We start from the raw sequence: 16,064 nt of genomic DNA on the forward strand, positions 1-16,064 counted from the left end.
AGAAAACAATAGTGCAAAATCACCACAGGAACTTTGGAACAGTGTCAAGTTCATGAGACAAGACATTCTTTGAAATAATAAGAAAATAGTATTTTCTGTTTTCATGGCACCAATTCAGTCTCTGAATTAGAGAGCCAGCTTTCCCTTAGAAAAGAATGCATAACTGAATCCTCTACCTCCTGACGCTTCACAGCCGTCGGTGCGTTTTCACACATAATCTTTTGGCTTAAATCTATGAAGATGGCGGGCGACAAATTCTGACTCAAAGGAAGACTAACTCTTTGAGGATAAGCTGAAGTCACTTTCCCCCAATACCACCATCTTTTCTTTTCGTCAATAGCTTAAAAGATGCAACTACTCAGACGGCAAACTTTCGTTTTTTTTTTTTTTTTTTTTTTTTGTCAATTTTCAATAGAAAAAGAATTGATCTTATATTTGGTCACACACTGTGTATGTACAAGTATACATGGAAAAATGACTCGGATAGCTGTGTCTAAGAAAAGTGCATATTTTTAATCGAGGGGAGACATTGTGAGTCTCCAGCCACAACACATAGTGTTATATGACTTATTATCTTAGGGCCAGTTCAATGTCCTCCCAGTGATCTGGTAAAATTTTTGATTGAAAGGGTGAAAAAATTTGCGCAATTTGGTAATGACAGAGGGGTCCACCTCTGGATGAATGCGTCCCTTGCTGCCCGCCAGGCACTTATTAAAGATAATGTTAAATCGCAAGCAGTAAAACCCTCTGGTAGCATTGAAATATAAATTGTATTGACTTATCCTCGGGGGAAGATTTAGGAACTTCTCCACAAGCTGAAGTTCTGGCAGAGGTTCCGTGATGAGGCGATCTCCGTCCACAATGTGGAATTGCTCGATCGGAAAGTATTTTAACCACCTTTCCAGATGTTTGGTGTAGATGCTGGTTCTTACCGCCTTGTATTTTGTGTTCACTTCGCAGGTATTTGGGTCTATTGCCAGCTTCTCAAACTTGTAGTAAGTTTTATTCTTCCTCTCCTTCCCCTCTAGCACCTGAGTGTAATCAGAAATAGCTCTTGTGGTTGGCTCCCTGACAATGATCAACAACTTGATAGATGAGTTCATTTTGTAAATCCTTTCCGGAACCTCCTCCGTGATAAAATATGCTGGGCTCTTTTCAATTGTGATTTGCTGTGGGTAGGAAAAAGGCATCTTTTTCCTATACCACTCAATTCCCTTGGCATAATTCTCATCATTGTCAAAAAAGTGGATTTCTTGAGAGGCTTTGACCACCGCTGGATGGAGGTTCAGCATCTCAAGCAGGGCCCTTGTGCCTCCTTTCCTCACCCCGATGATAATGGCCTTGGGGAGCTGCTGGACCAGGTCATGAAGGCGAACTTGCTCCTTGGAAGTATTGCCCTTCCGGAACTCGTGCAGCAGGCCCCGCTTAAACTGCAGGGCGCGGAGAGGGAATTCGGCCTGGCTGCGGGCTCCGAATCGTCCTTCGATGGGGCAAATGGGTTGTAGCCTGAAAGCAACAGAAAGAGGCTCTTAGAAGCTCATTGCAACTAACTTGTCACTTTTCTGCTTCCCTAGTCAGAGTAGGACTTTAAATGCATACATAAGACTACTGGTTCCCAGCCTGCTGCAATCCATAATGAACATATGTTTGGGAAATTTTATTTTAAGCAACCCTGTATTAAATGGAGCACACATAATTGATGGGATTATTTTTATTAGTGCTCCTTAAAATTTTTATTCACCAAGCACTTAATTGACTACAGCGTGTACTTATGTTCACAGTACAGGACAGACAAGCGACACCAGCCATACTAATAGCCTTTTCACAGCCCACGAGTTAGCATCATTTAGAAGACGTGAGAGGCAGGAGATTATAATCTTCAGCTGCGAGGCGGAAGGGTGGCTAGGAAGCCGCGTCTTTTGGGTTTCATGTGGTATTATTTTCTTGCAGCTCAGCAGCCTTCATGTGGCTCTTAAAAATCCCTGAGATGTAATCTGGATAGAGGTCCCAGGCTCTGCCCGTGGCTATTTGTATCATCAACCTGCAAAAATCCAATCCTGGCATTTGCTGAGCTTTTTCATTCTATGAGAATTTCTGCCGTTGGCCTTGGGGACAGCTAGACAAGTACTATATTTCTTCTGCTTCTCTTTCTCTTTCTATCTAAAGGGGCCAAGATTATGTTTCTGCTTTGCTGAATGTAGGAACAAACCCCATGCCATCAACAAGTGCTATCTATCACCTACCCCCTCGCCCCCCCCGCCCTGGACCAGAAATCAACAAGACTTTGGCAGGGCAGGAAGCCTCAGGTCCTCACTGCCAAACCCACGTAAATTATAGCGTTCAAGCTCGTGAAGGAAGGAATGCGATGGATGGAACCAGAAAGGAGGATTTCCACTTCAACATTGCCCTAAATAATGAACAACCACCACTGCTTTTTACAGAGAGAAAGCTGTGGTAACGATCATAATGATACCAGACTAGAGTCCCGGCTTGATTTGGCATGGCCAATAAATATGGGTGGCAAATTGAGTTTCCTTTTGGGTAACAGTCTGGAATCTAGCTGAAACTCATTATAACATCCCTGAGTTTATCTGAGAAGGCATTTTAGCCTTCTTGTTAAAGGGTATAGTATTAGTCAGGACGGCTGTTAAGCCAATCCTCCAACTGAAGCTTCTAGTTACCCTAATTATTTGGAGTCTATGTTCCCCTCTCTGTGGCAATGAGGCTGTCTCTTGCTTTTCCCCAGAGACCCTATTATACCTTTCTTATCTTCTCTGATGTTTATAATTAAAGGGAGAAGAGAAAAACTTCACCAACACATTCCAAAGAATTGAGGGAAAAGGGTTTGGCCTGTCCAAACGTCTGTCATAATGCGTATGGAAAATTACACTCACATATTATTTGTGATGTTTGTTTTTTCTGATTTTAGAAACAACCCACGCTCATTGTAGAAAACGTGAAAATATGGAATATGACAAAAATAATGGGGTGTGCTACATTACATATTTTAGGGAAGCGTGAATTTTGTGTTTATAGATTCGTTAATAGGATTAATACGCTAGAGTTCTAAATGGAAGATATGAAAGTAGCAACACATACAACGATATTTTTTATTGTCACATTGACTGGGATATTGCAAATTCATCTTTTAGCTCGTCTTGGGTTCTGGTTCAAAATTAAGCCCCAATTCCCTAAGGCATCCATTGAATGTAATGGATGGACTTCTCGCCTGTGCATCCAAAATGAGGCTTGTGCCTTCCTTGGGAGAAATGAAGAGATAGTCAATCCACGCCTTTTCTGTAAGGACTTAATTCTCTTGCGGAACTCTGGCTGAGAGGCTGAAACAGGGCCATTTTCCTTCTTTCCTCCTGTCCTCTTTCTATCTTCCACCTTGGGAGCTCATTCCCTGCAGAACAGTTGCTTTTTTTACTTCCTGACTCACAATAGGAGACAATATATTATTTCCCTTTCCTGAAGAGTAGGTTCTGTGCATGGGCCTCAGACATGGGAAAAACATGGAATCTTAGGACCAGGAGGAGCAGAAGTATTGGAGCTCAGCATCCCTCCCAAAGAGCAGGGTCCTCAGTTACTAAAGGATAGGCCTAAGTAAGTGCATGTCAATTTTAGGCATCATCTGTTCAAACTCTCAAATGAGAGGTTTCGGGAAAGCCCACCAAACAGTTCAATTCCTTGTAAAAGCTACCCCATTGGAGACTAGAGACCAAGTCAAAAACGAAAAAGTCATCAACTAAGTAACTAATATGTTAATGATCCTTGGATCAATTACTCAATAAAAGGAAAATGATTGGAAGCTAACTAAAGGTATTGAAAGACCTGGACATAAAAATTCCAGTAGGGACCTAGGACAATGGTGCCCACCTCCAAGCTTTTCACTAATAACTAAGTACTACTTTAGAAAACTACTTGAAGTCAGTGATAAGCCTGGATACTACCATTTCTCATAGTCAGCAAACCACTGGGCGGGAAGTTTACTTAGGAATTTTGAATTGAAAAGCATCAGAGGGGTTCACTTTCCCCAAATTGACACTGGCTGAAGGAAAATAAAAACCACTGCAACATTATTTGCTAAATAACCAATTGATAAGCTCTAGAGATTAGAAAAGGAGAACTGTAAGGAAGGTAGTTTTAAGTGTGGCTGCATTTTCATGAAAAATGGGAATTGAATTGCTCAGTCTTTCTGGTGCAAGACTTGATTTTAAAGGGCAAAGAAGGAAACTTTGCATTTCAGAAATTAACTTCTCTGTCCTTTCCAATCATACCAAATGTGGGACAGTCCAGAGCCGCTCAATGTCAAGCCAGCTGATATTGCTGGGACTTCTGTAAGACTAGTATCATCTCTCAACTGTTTGCTTCTTTACAGCCAAAATGCTGTAAATTTCCTCCCCATGGATTTTCCATTGTTTTCTGGGCAATTACTCTGAGCGACAGCCTCCTCATCTGATACTTTCAGCTCCTTGAAACCAGACCTAATTAACATGGTTAAAACTCCCCAAGCCTACAGCCATCTTTCCAAGGCAATGGATTCCAAACTTGATGAGCTACTTTACAGGCTCATACATAATCTTAACTCTTGTGGTAGCACACTAATTGCTCACTCATAAATTTCAAAATGAAGATAAATAAATACAACATCACCATTTTGCTATGGCTAGAGGTCAACAACCAGATGCACACAGACCACACCGAGCTCTCGTAAATGACATTTTTACTGCTTTATCCCTTCTCTGAAAACAAATGTCAACGCACACAGAATACAAATGGATCTTGACGAACACCTTGGCTTGAGCAACTTGGATCTCTTTTTTTCAAAGGCTCAATAAATCAAAATCAATACTGCAGAAAAGTGTGTTTCCTGGGAATTTTGAGAGAGGAAAACAAATGGATGTATTTAAGATTATGTCCTAGGGAAGGGTAAATCAAGAGACACTTGAAGTCACATGGGCATGAGTATGTGTTTAATTACCTACCTATCCAAGCTCCCAACTCTGGCGACTAGATACAGGAGACTCCCAACGGCAAGGCTTCCCAGCACCAGGAGCTTCTGTCTCAGCCACGCCTGCTGTTTGAATAGCATGGCCCTCCATCAACCTTCAGGACTTCTGCAGCCTGAGAGACAAGGGATAGAAGGGGACTCATCAGCAGTCATCTCTAACAGGCTCTGTGGATTGTCACAAAGCCTTGGAGGGGTGGGAGTACAGGCTGTATGGGAAGTGATGCTTCATGAAGAAAAGATCCCATACCAAACTTAACTATGTTCATGATATAACAGGTATTTACCAAAACTTGTCTTCCTTTTCCTGGCCCATGTTATAAGAGCAAATACTAAACTAGGGGGAAGAGGGGCACCTGGGTGGCTCAGTTGGTTGAGCGACCGACTTTGGCTCAGGTCATGATCTCGCGGTCTGTGAGTTCAACCCCCACGTCAGGCTGTGTGCCAATTGGTCAGAGCCTGGAGCCTCGTCCAGATTCTGTGTCTCCCTTGCTCTACCCCTCCCCACGCATGCTCTGTCTGTGGAATGTAGTGCATGATCTGGTGAGGAGGCTGGAGAAAGGAATCCCAAAAGAGGGAGGTAAGAGCCATATTCATCCAACACACAGTGAATAAATATTTATGGAACATGTCCTATGTGCTATATTGTGTACCAGGTGCTAAAGAGATAGTGGGCAACATGGGAGTCTATGGTCTAGTGGAGAAGAGAGATATTGACTAGCAAACGTAGGATTCACATATATTCACAGGCGGTAATAACAAAGGAACAGGATCCACTGAGAGAGAATAACAGGAGGAACCTATTCAGTCTTTGCTGAAGAAGTGACAGTTGGCCTGACACCCGAGGATGAGAAGCAAGGAGGACAGGGCAACAGCAGAGGAACCAGCATGCACGAAAATAGTGCGGAGGAAAAATGCTTGGCCAGTTTGAGAAGCGAAGGAAGGCTGGCCTGGATGGACATAGGAGCTGAGGGTGGGGAGAGAAAGGGCTGAGGACAAAAGCAGAGAGGAGGCAGTAAGAACGGACTCAATGAGCCTGTGGTTACCACTTCGAACATCTTTCCTTGTGTGTAGGTAAGATGGGGAAGAGAAGGGAAAGAGGTAGTTCAGGAAATTCTCAGATAAACCCTATCTGAGTACAGCAGTGGGCTAGACCTGCTCACTGACGTACAAGAAGAAAAGGCGCTGAGCCCAGAATCTATCTGCTTTGCTCTCTAGGCTGGGGGTTCTCTATCGGGAGCTTGCAGGAACTTTAGGAAATGCACACCTGCTACCACCTTCAGAGATTCCATTTTAACGTGTCTGAATTAATTTTGCATCGTGTGTATGTGCGTGTGTGTGTGTGTTTTACGGTGGAGTGAATGACACACAAAACTTAGCCATTTTTTACTGTCTTGTTTTCCTCTTCAGATACGAAGTTTAGAAAACTCCCTCCTTAATATCTTCCTGCTTTGCCTTCTGAGGCACAGGATGCCTCCCTTATTTCTTAACATCTGGGGATATTCTCCTGGCGCATTTCCTATGGTCCATATAGTCTGATTATTCTTCCTCACCCAAGTTATTCTGCCCTCCCGTTTTTGGTTATTTGCTCACCCAGTCCAATCTCTTCTTGAAAGTGCGGGCCCCTCCTTCCGAGGTTCCAGCTTGGAGACTCAGCTTCCATCCGTATTATTATTACTCCCCAGCAGCAGCCTCTGTGCCCTTCAGGCCAGCGTCCTTGCTGCCTCTCATCCCTCTTCGCTCTCATCTCTCTGCTTTTGTCCGCTTCCTCACTGGCCTGGAATGGCTTTCCTACATTTCCTCCAAGACTTTCAGATCCTGTGAATACCTTCCCACGGAGGGTGATCCTGGTGGATGCCGATTTTGGAGGAGGAAATCCCAATATACTGCCCATTAGTGAGGAGGAGTGGGTCAGGCCCATCGTGTCGGTAAGTATGGGAACAGAGGGTAACTGCTGGGCTTAGAGCTAACACGGGAGAGACATTTGCGTGTAGGGGGAGTAAGGCTGTGGAGCTACCTCACGGCTTCACTCTGCTCAAGGTTGGCAGGCAGGAAAGAAAAGGACTGAGGAATAATGGAGGCCGCTGAGAAATTAGCCCAAGATTCAGGAGAATGTCACAAGGAAGCTCTCAAAGCTCTCTACTGCAATGCACGTGCCATCTGGTAAACAGTAGGTTATGAAACCAGACTGAGTAGGAGCTACAATTTTTTCTACCGCCACTGAGGATCTTTCATTCTCAAAGGCTCCAATACTCCACCTATAGACCGTCCTTTTATGATAAGTCCAGGTGTTACCATGGAGGTTTTGCTCTGTGGGATAAGCTGTTCCGGCCAGGGCAGCTTATGTCTGAGATGCCTTAAATAGACCCCCTGGGGGTTTCTCTCTCTTTGGGAAACCTCATTCTTGACACATGTGTTTACACTGCCTCCTCTACTTGTGGCAGGCCCATTACACGCCCTCAAGTCTACTCAGGTGCTGAGGAGAACTAAAATTTTAATTCGAGCGCTCAGCTAATATGAATGAGTCATCCTTGATGCAGTGCAAAGACCATTGGATTGGGAGTCAAAGACCCCCGAGTAACACTTTGGTTTAGTTTGATAACTGCAACTCTCTGGGTTTGGGTATCCTCATCTGTACGATGAAGATAATGATGTCTATCTCACGGGGTTGTTATGACATGAGCCTTCAGTAAGATAACGCGGGATAGAACTTAATGAATGTCTGGGCACTTGACAAAAATGAAGCATAACAAATACCTTCGGGAGATTGATGTAGTTGTTCTTACAATGCATTTTATTTTTTTATTTTTTTTTCAACGTTTTTTATTTATTTTTGGGACAGAGAGAGACAGAGCATGAACGGGGGAGGGGCAGAGAGAGAGGGAGACACAGAATCGGAAACAGTCTCCAGGCTCCGAGCCATCAGCCCAGAGCCTGACGCGGGGCTCGAACTCACGGACCGCGAGATCGTGACCTGGCTGAAGTCGGACGCTTAACTGACTGCGCCACCCAGGCGCCCCGCTTACAATGCATTTTAAAGAAGAAGAGAATGCAGTAAGTGCAGTTCTCATTAATAGTAGAATTGGATTGTGGAAAATGTAAGCCTATTTCTAATATAAATAACTTTCAATGGAAATTACTGTGAAATATGAGAACGGTAACACTATATTCTCTCCTCAAAGCAAGATGGCAAAGCAAAGAATTACCAAAAAGAGAGACAAAAAATGAACACTTATTGTGTTAGGCTGAAATCCCTTGGAATTCTTGAGAAATGCGGAAGCCAAATCAGTAGTTCTGAATAAGTGTCTCCAGGACACGGGAAGTGAAATCGCATTTTGTTCTGTAATCAGTCTCAGACTATATATAAACTAAGAGACAGTCCCCTAGCGTCCCCTGAATCAACCCTGCTCAGGGAACCAAAGGTCCTTGGTGAATTTCACTTTCGAGATGCCTCTTTGGTTTCCATCATGAAGTGCTTCAGGGTCTGCCTGAGTCTTAAAAGCTGGGAGTTGTTGCTCTTGGTCTGAGGATTCAAACCAAAGAGAAGCCACACCATCTAAAGTTTTACCAAAAACAGTATTAAATGGGGAAGAAGGTTAAATGATCCAAAGTTCCTTCTTTTGGCTATGCCAACTTTAATGGATATTTTAGAAATCTTACATCACAGCAGTCATACTGGTAATAGGCAATTTTTTAAAGTTTTATTATTTCTTTTTATGTATAGAAAAAGGTTAAAGACCTATAGTGACACAGAAGGCCCCCTTCATCTCCAGTTTTTAATCTCTCAGTGTTTTTCATTTGGTGTGCCAAGAACGGCACAACTATAGTTTCTCCAGACTACTAAAGCTTTAATAGACACGGTATCTTAGTTGAACAAAGCAGAGTATCTAAAGAACAGAGTACATGGCCAGAAACGACAAATTGCATAGACATCTGGCTGTTTCTTCAAAGCAGCACTAAGCAAAGAAAAGAAATGATTCCCAAGCTGAAACAAAGAAATAAGGGAACTCAGAAATAATAATAATAAAGATATGTTCAAGCGCTGCTCAAAAGCTTGTAGACATGGTTGCCACAAGCCCCCGGTAGCAGTAAAAACAATAACAGAAACAATAGCAGCGAAGTTCATTAAAAACAACCAAACTCGCAGAGCAGAATTATTCCAAGGAAAGCATAACTGTCTCCTGAGCATTAGCTCGTTTAGTAACAGCCTTATGAAGTGGACGGGAACTACATTTATTGAGCATATGCTCTCTGTTACTTTCTCCCACATTTATCATCTCATGTTATACAACGGCACTGTGAAGTATTATCTATTTTATTTTTTCTGATGGAAGCCGAAGAGCAGAGAGATGAGCAGATTATTTACCCAAGGGCATGTAGCTGGTAAATGCAAAAGGAGAATTTAAATGCAGAATTATCTGACCCCAAAGAATGTGGCCCCTTGATTGCAATGCCACTCATAGAACTCTGGATGCTCACCTGGGAGACTCTTAATAAATACTTGTTCATTGATTGATGAGAGCAGACAAAACCACTTAACTCCACCCAAATTACCTGCCATTGAACTTGAAGTGGAAGATGGGGAGGTGAAAAAAAGTAAAAGAGGAAAAGAGTTTCCATGGAGGGGCAGGCAACAGGGGCATTTGGGATGGTTTGTACCTGATAAAACAAAGGAAAAATATTAGTAAGCGATGATAATGATGATGAAAATGAAAGGTGCTGTTCTTACAGAAAAGTAATGTTTTCAATACTTTACAAAGCGGTTTTCATATTCACTGTATCATTTCTTTTTCTTTTCTTCTGCTGGTTTTTTTTTTTTTTTTTGGTTGCTATGTTACTTACAACTTTTTTTTTTCCCTTATAGTCCGTTTAGGTTTTTTTCTTGCATTGATGGAGAAGTGAGGTCATTTCTAACGTATAATGTCCTTCATTGATTATTTATTTTAAAATATGTACGTATGTATGTATTTCTGGTATAATTAACATACCGTGTTATATTAGTTACAGGTGTACAATATAGTGATTCAACGATCCCATACATTTCTCAGTGCTCATCCTGAAAAGTGTACTCTTTTTTTTTTTTTATTTTTTAATGTTTATTTATTTTTGAGAGAGAGAAAGAGAGAGAGTGCGCACGGATGAGCAGGGGAGGGGCAGAGAGGGAGACACAGAATCCAAAACAGGTTCCAGGCTCCGAGCTGTCAGCACAGAGCCCGACATGGGGACCGAACCCACGGACTGCGAGATCATGACCTGAGCCGAAGTCGGATGCCCAACCGACTGGGCCACCCAGGCACCCCCTGATATGTGTACTCTTAAAACCCTTTACCTATTTCACCCACTTCCCCCTACCCCACCTCTCCTCTGGTAACCATCAGTCTGTTCTCTATATTTAAGAATCTGGTTTTTTTATTTGACTCTTTGTTTCTTTGTTTTGTTTCTTAAATTCCACATATGAGTGAACTCATATGGTATTTATCTTTCTCCGACTTAGTATTATAGCCTCTAGATCCATCCATGTTGCACATGGCAAGAATTCATTCTTTTTTTATGGATAATATTCCATTGTGTATCTACACCACATCTTTTTTTTTAAGCTTATTTATTTTTGAGAGAGAGAGAGAGAGAGAGACAGAACACGAGTGTGGGAGGAGCAGAGAAAGAGGGAGGGAGACCCAGAATCCAAAGCAGGCTCCAGGCTCCGAGCTGTCAGCACAGAGCCTGACGTGGGGCTTGAACTCACCAACCACAGGATCATGACCTGAGCCGAAGTTGGAGGCTTAACCAACTGAGCCACCCAGGTGCCCCTACACCACATCTTTTCTTTAAAAAAATGTTTATTTATTTTGAGAGAGAGGGCATGTGCAAGAGCAGGGGAGGAGCAAAATGAGAAGGAGAGAGAGAAAACCCAAGCAAGCTGCATGCTCAGTGGAGAGCCCAAAGCCGGGCTTGATCTCACAACCGTGAGAGCATGACGTGAGCCAAAAGCAAGAGTTGGATGCTTAACTGAATGAGCCACCCAGGCACCCCAAAACCAGGCAAGTTCAAACTAACCTGCTACTCACCTGCTATGTGATCATGGGTAAATCATTTAACCTCCCAGATCTTTTTTTTTTTTTTTTTCCACCCAAGAAACAAAGGGCTTTCAAGGGATGAGTTCAGACCTTCTGGGTCTAAAGTTCTCTCAACCTAAGGGATTCCACCAGAAGACCACTAAATGAGTGTTCTTATAATGACAGATTAATGTCTGAGGAAGTAAAGACAATTGCAGCGTGGGGAAGTTAGTGCCTGAGGTAAATCTCAATTTTTCTTATCACCCCCCAGTTTTAAACAGTTGGACCCCCTTCAAGATGGCTCTATCACATTACATTGCCGATCACCGTGAACACCAATCCTCTCGTTCTAAGACACGAAATTTCTTTGAAAAGATACAGACACTTCAGAAAGATTCTACTGATTAGCTTTCAATTTGCCCAGTTGTCAGAGAACCCATAGGAATCACATTTTGAAAAAAATTAACCAAGGGCAGCTGAGGAAAATTGTCATAAAGAATTCGCTTTTCTCCTATTATAATGATCACATAAGAGAGCTGTAATGACAAAGAAACAAATGAAGAGAGGCGCAAGAACAAGGGCATGGAAAGGAGCGTTCTGCACGTGTCAAGTCGAATGTGGAGACAGGGTGTAGATTAAGAGGAAAATGGACACCATTTGTTAGTAGATTAGGCAGAAAATGTATCAGTCAGGATGCTCATAATTGCTCTATCAAATGGCTGAGGAAGCTATTTAGCTCTTTGTTTCTTCAGTTAACCATGAAGGGTCAATGTTAGAAATGAAAAGGAAAAAAGTTGATAAATTATACAGAACTGTAGAGCTTATGACCGCGCTGTGCTTAGCACTTACGCTCCTGGGAAATACTGCAGGAGTGGCGTTGAGCAAATTCCAAATTTTCAAATGGGTTCTCCATTTCTCCCCGCCATTCAGCTTTTGATATCATGCATACATAATTTATCACACAGAGCTACCATTATTGTGTTAGCTTGAGTAGTCCTCTGGCTCTCTGTCTGCAGGAAGATACTCATTTTGCATTTGTAATTATCGAACTTAAAAGGAGCCAGTTAATTCTGCTTCTGTTCAGGGGTCTCATTTAGTAGGATGATGATGTCTTAAGGAAAGAGATGGGAACTGAATTTTATTTTGGCATAGAATTCCAATTAGTCTTAATCTCAGTATCTCATTGCTATATGTAACTAATGTTTATAGAAGAAGGGTGTTTTTCCCACTAAAGTTTCTTCTGGCTTCATTAAATGGTTGTTGGAGTTTAATAAATCGTCCTGTTGGCGAGTTTAGAAGTAGAATCTTTCCTTCTCTCATCTTGTGTTTATATAGGAAAGTGTAAGTGGGAGAGGTGACAAGTATACAGGTATTTTAAGTTAATATACATCGTCCAAGCAGGTCATTCCAGTACTTTAGGCTCATGCTGTTAAAAAGGTCAAGTTAACTGGATAAGCTCTGCCTTGTATAGCCAAAGTCAATTTTATAGTAATATTAGTTCTACTTGTCACACCCAGTAAAATCAAGTGTAATATTCTGTACCCGACAGAAAGTCAATTTCCAAATCTTATTTCCTTTCTCACAAATGTCTTGTTTTTGGTGAGGATCAAAGAAATAATGTACATAAAATGTCTTTTAGTGCCATAACTAAATTAAAATATGGTGGTATTTTTATCATTAATTTTTATTTGATTGGAGTGCTGATTAAATGTTCTGTGCAGTGACTTTTCCTCTCTTTTAATCTCCATAATACTGAGCTATATATTTCTTTTATAATGACTGAAAATGATGCTGATTTAACATTAAACATTAAAAAATTTTTTTTTAATATTTATTTTTGAGAGAGAGAGAGAGAGAGCACAAGTCGGGGAGGGACAGAGAGAGGGAGACACAGAATCCGAAGCAGGCTCCAGGCTCCGAGCTGTCAGCACAGAGCCCGACGCGGGGCTCGAATTCACAGACTGTGAGATCAATGACCTGAGCCGAAGTCGGACGCTCAACCAACTGAGCCACCCAGGCGCCCCGGTACCCACTTTATTGAGACATAATTCACATACCATGCAACCCACGCATGTAAAAGTATACATTCAGTGGATTTTAGCATACTCAGTGTTGTGCAACCACCACTTGTCAATTGTAGAACATGTTTCCCACCCTGGAAAGAAACACTGTCCTGGAGTGGCCCCCACCTCCTCTGCATCCCCATCTCTCCCCTTAGCCCTAGGCAACCACTGATCCACTGTTTGCCTCACTCTGCCTTCTTGCATCTCATTTTCCTTTTGCCAGAAGTACAATTTCCTCCCATTCCGAAAACACAGGTTGTGATCTTTCGTATCGAAGGAGGAAATATTTTCCTCAATTTTTTTTCTTCCCAGAGGGAAAAAGAGGTCGTGCTTCTTTCTTTTCGCTGTTTTCTCCACTAAGATGATCTAATTTCTGAAGGATTTGTTAGCTGTTGAGCCCACGAGTGACTTGAAACTTAGTTTAAAAGAGTACATTACTAAAATGTTCTCTTCCAAAATCCGTCCTTTTTCAAAACAGGTTTTAGGATGTTTAGTGTTCAGTAAAGAGCTCTTGAGCTAGTAATCACCTCCAGAACAAAAGAACACAGGCGCTGGTAAAGCAGTCAGCACCAGGAGGCACCAGGGCCATGTGCTCCGATGTCATCATAAAGCTCGCGTTTATGGAGTGGTGTTAAAGAACAAAATTGGACACTAGCTAACGGTGGTAAAGACAGATTTTGTTCAGTGCTATTACTGCAGCAGGGGAGACACCTCAGTATAGACCTGAGCTCCACTCTGATTGGTAGAGGTGACTGGGAGTTTAAAGGGGGGGATGAGGGAGTGGGGACGGAAGGGCCCTAGCAGAGTCAGGAGAGTGAAAAATTACGGAGTGGGAAGGGGTTGGTCACTTTGACGAAGCCATCTGGGTTTGTTAATTGGTGCTTTTACCGGGAGGCAAAACAAGCTTCTTGTATCTTCAGGACAGGAGGTAGTTTTGCAAATGGGAACAAGGCACCCAGCGTACTCACCCCAGGGACTGAGAGGCACAAGGGTGAGAGCTATCCCTCTCTGAAGGTCTGCATTTCTGGGTCCTTAAGGAGACAGGTGTGGGTGGTAGATGTATATCTCAAAGGGTCAAGAGAAAGTCTTTATAATGATAAGTTTTCTAAAGTAACTGCTTTAAGAGGGAGTTCATGGGCACATGGCAGGTTTGGGCAGGAATAAACAGTAAATTCCACTGACAGCCCCGAGCTGTTGCGGGCAGGCAATTTTAGGAGGGCTGGGGTCACCTTAGGCATATGGCCTTAGGCTGCCAGAAGCCTTGCTAGAGTTTGTGCAAGTTTTTTAGTGTGTGTGTGTGTGTGTGTGTGTGTGTGTGTGTGTGTGTGTGTATGTGTGTTTGTGGTGGAGGGGATGGGAGTGGAGGGTAGACCAAGTCATTAGGGCTGTGTGTCTGCAATTCTTACAGACTAAGGTTGAGGCCTTAGTGACAAGAGGGCTCCAAGGAACCTGACTGGAGTTTAGTCAAGGAGAGAGTCTTTGTCCGTGCCTACACGTGGTAGGTAATGGGTCACGTGCTAAGCACTTGTAGGAATCCTATGGATTTTTTGATTACCAAATCAACACAAAAGTTTCAAAATTCTCTCAGATAATCATTAAGAGTAACAGTGGTGGACATTACATATTGGGCACTTAGTATCCAGTCACACTAAGTTAATATTTAAGTATTAAGTACTTAACCTACATGATCGTTTTCAATGGCTCTGTGAAGTTGGTTACTGTCATACTCATTTGCCATTTAAAGAAATTTGCCTGGGGTGCCTGGGTGGCTTAGTTGGTTAAGCAACTGACTTTGGCTCAGGTCATGATCTCACGGTTTGTGGGTTCAAGCTCTGCGTCGGGCCCTGTGCTGATAGCTCAGAGCCTGGAGCCTGCTTCAGATTCTGTCTCTCCCTCTCTCTCTGCCCCTCCCCAACTTGTGCTCTGTCTCTCTCTCAAAAATAAATAAACATAAAAAAATAAAAAAAAAAAAGAAACTTGACCAAGTGGCAGAGTCAAGAATCTTATTGTTTCTAAGCCTGGGCTCTTAACAGCTATATTATTTTAGTTTCAGCTTGATTATCATCTTAGCCTGAATTTTCCCCTTACTAATTAGAGACAGTTTTACTATTGTTATTGTTTATACAATAAACATTTGGATCATTACCTTTCATTTGAAATAGAATTGCCTTTAGGAAAAGTCTTTAGGTGAAAATTCACTGGCTTTGTGTTTAAATATGAACATCTTTTTTCACGCTTATTTTTACAAGGAAGACTGGGTATAGAATTCAAGGGAGGTAGTTATTCTCTTGAAGCACGTTCTATTAAATATATTAATACCGCTGTCTTCAGTTTCCATTGGTGCTGATTCAAAATTGACAATCAAGCTGTTCTTCTTTTTTAAATTTTTTTAAAAATGTTTTTATTTATTTTTGAGAGAGACAGAGAGACAGCATGAGTGGGGAAAGAGGCAGAGAGAAAGAGAGAGACGCAGGCTCCAGGCTCTGAGCTGTCAGCACAGAGTCTGACACGGGGATCGAACTCATGACTGTGAGATCATGACCTGAGCCAAAGTTGGACACTTAACCAACTTTTCACTCTGCTTTTAAGATCTTCTCTTTCACTTTGGTGATCTGTAGCTTTACTGTAGGTCTTAGTGTAGAAGAAACCTTTTCATTTATCCTAATTGGGATTTACTAGCTTTCCTGGTTCTCAGAATTCATATATTTCAAAAAATTTGGAAAAAAAATAGGAATCGTTATCACATTGAGTATTCCTCTTTTATGTTTTTCTACTACCTTCTGAAACTCTTGATAAGATTTATGTTAAACCTTCTCATTCTATTCTCTATAACTCTTAACTTACGTTTTATATTTCCTACCCGTTTGGACAGAATTCTAGTTCATTTCTTTTTCTTTTTTCTTTTCTAGTTCATTTCTTAAGATTTATCTCCCAGTT

The 16,064-nt window shown here is 42.0% G+C and overlaps 1 protein-coding gene across 2 annotated transcripts in view; it reads right to left on the reverse strand.

Moving 5' to 3' along the window:
* Window positions 1–494: 494 nt before the first annotated feature.
* Window positions 495–16,064, reverse strand: part of HS3ST5 (heparan sulfate-glucosamine 3-sulfotransferase 5) — a 151,375-nt gene continuing 135,805 nt past the window's right edge. For both annotated transcript variants that reach the window (XM_007078707.3, XM_042985335.1), the window contains exons 3-4: window positions 4,989–5,127; window positions 495–1,506 (exon numbers count right to left, since the gene is read on the reverse strand). In XM_007078707.3, the coding sequence (XP_007078769.1) occupies window positions 576–1,506; window positions 4,989–5,095 (1,038 nt within the window). In that variant the 5' untranslated portion in view covers window positions 5,096–5,127 and the 3' untranslated portion in view covers window positions 495–575. The remainder of the gene's footprint in view (window positions 1,507–4,988; window positions 5,128–16,064) is intronic.

Source organism: Panthera tigris, chromosome B2 (genome assembly GCF_018350195.1).
Source record: "Panthera tigris isolate Pti1 chromosome B2, P.tigris_Pti1_mat1.1, whole genome shotgun sequence".
NCBI lineage: Eukaryota > Metazoa > Chordata > Mammalia > Carnivora > Felidae > Panthera > Panthera tigris.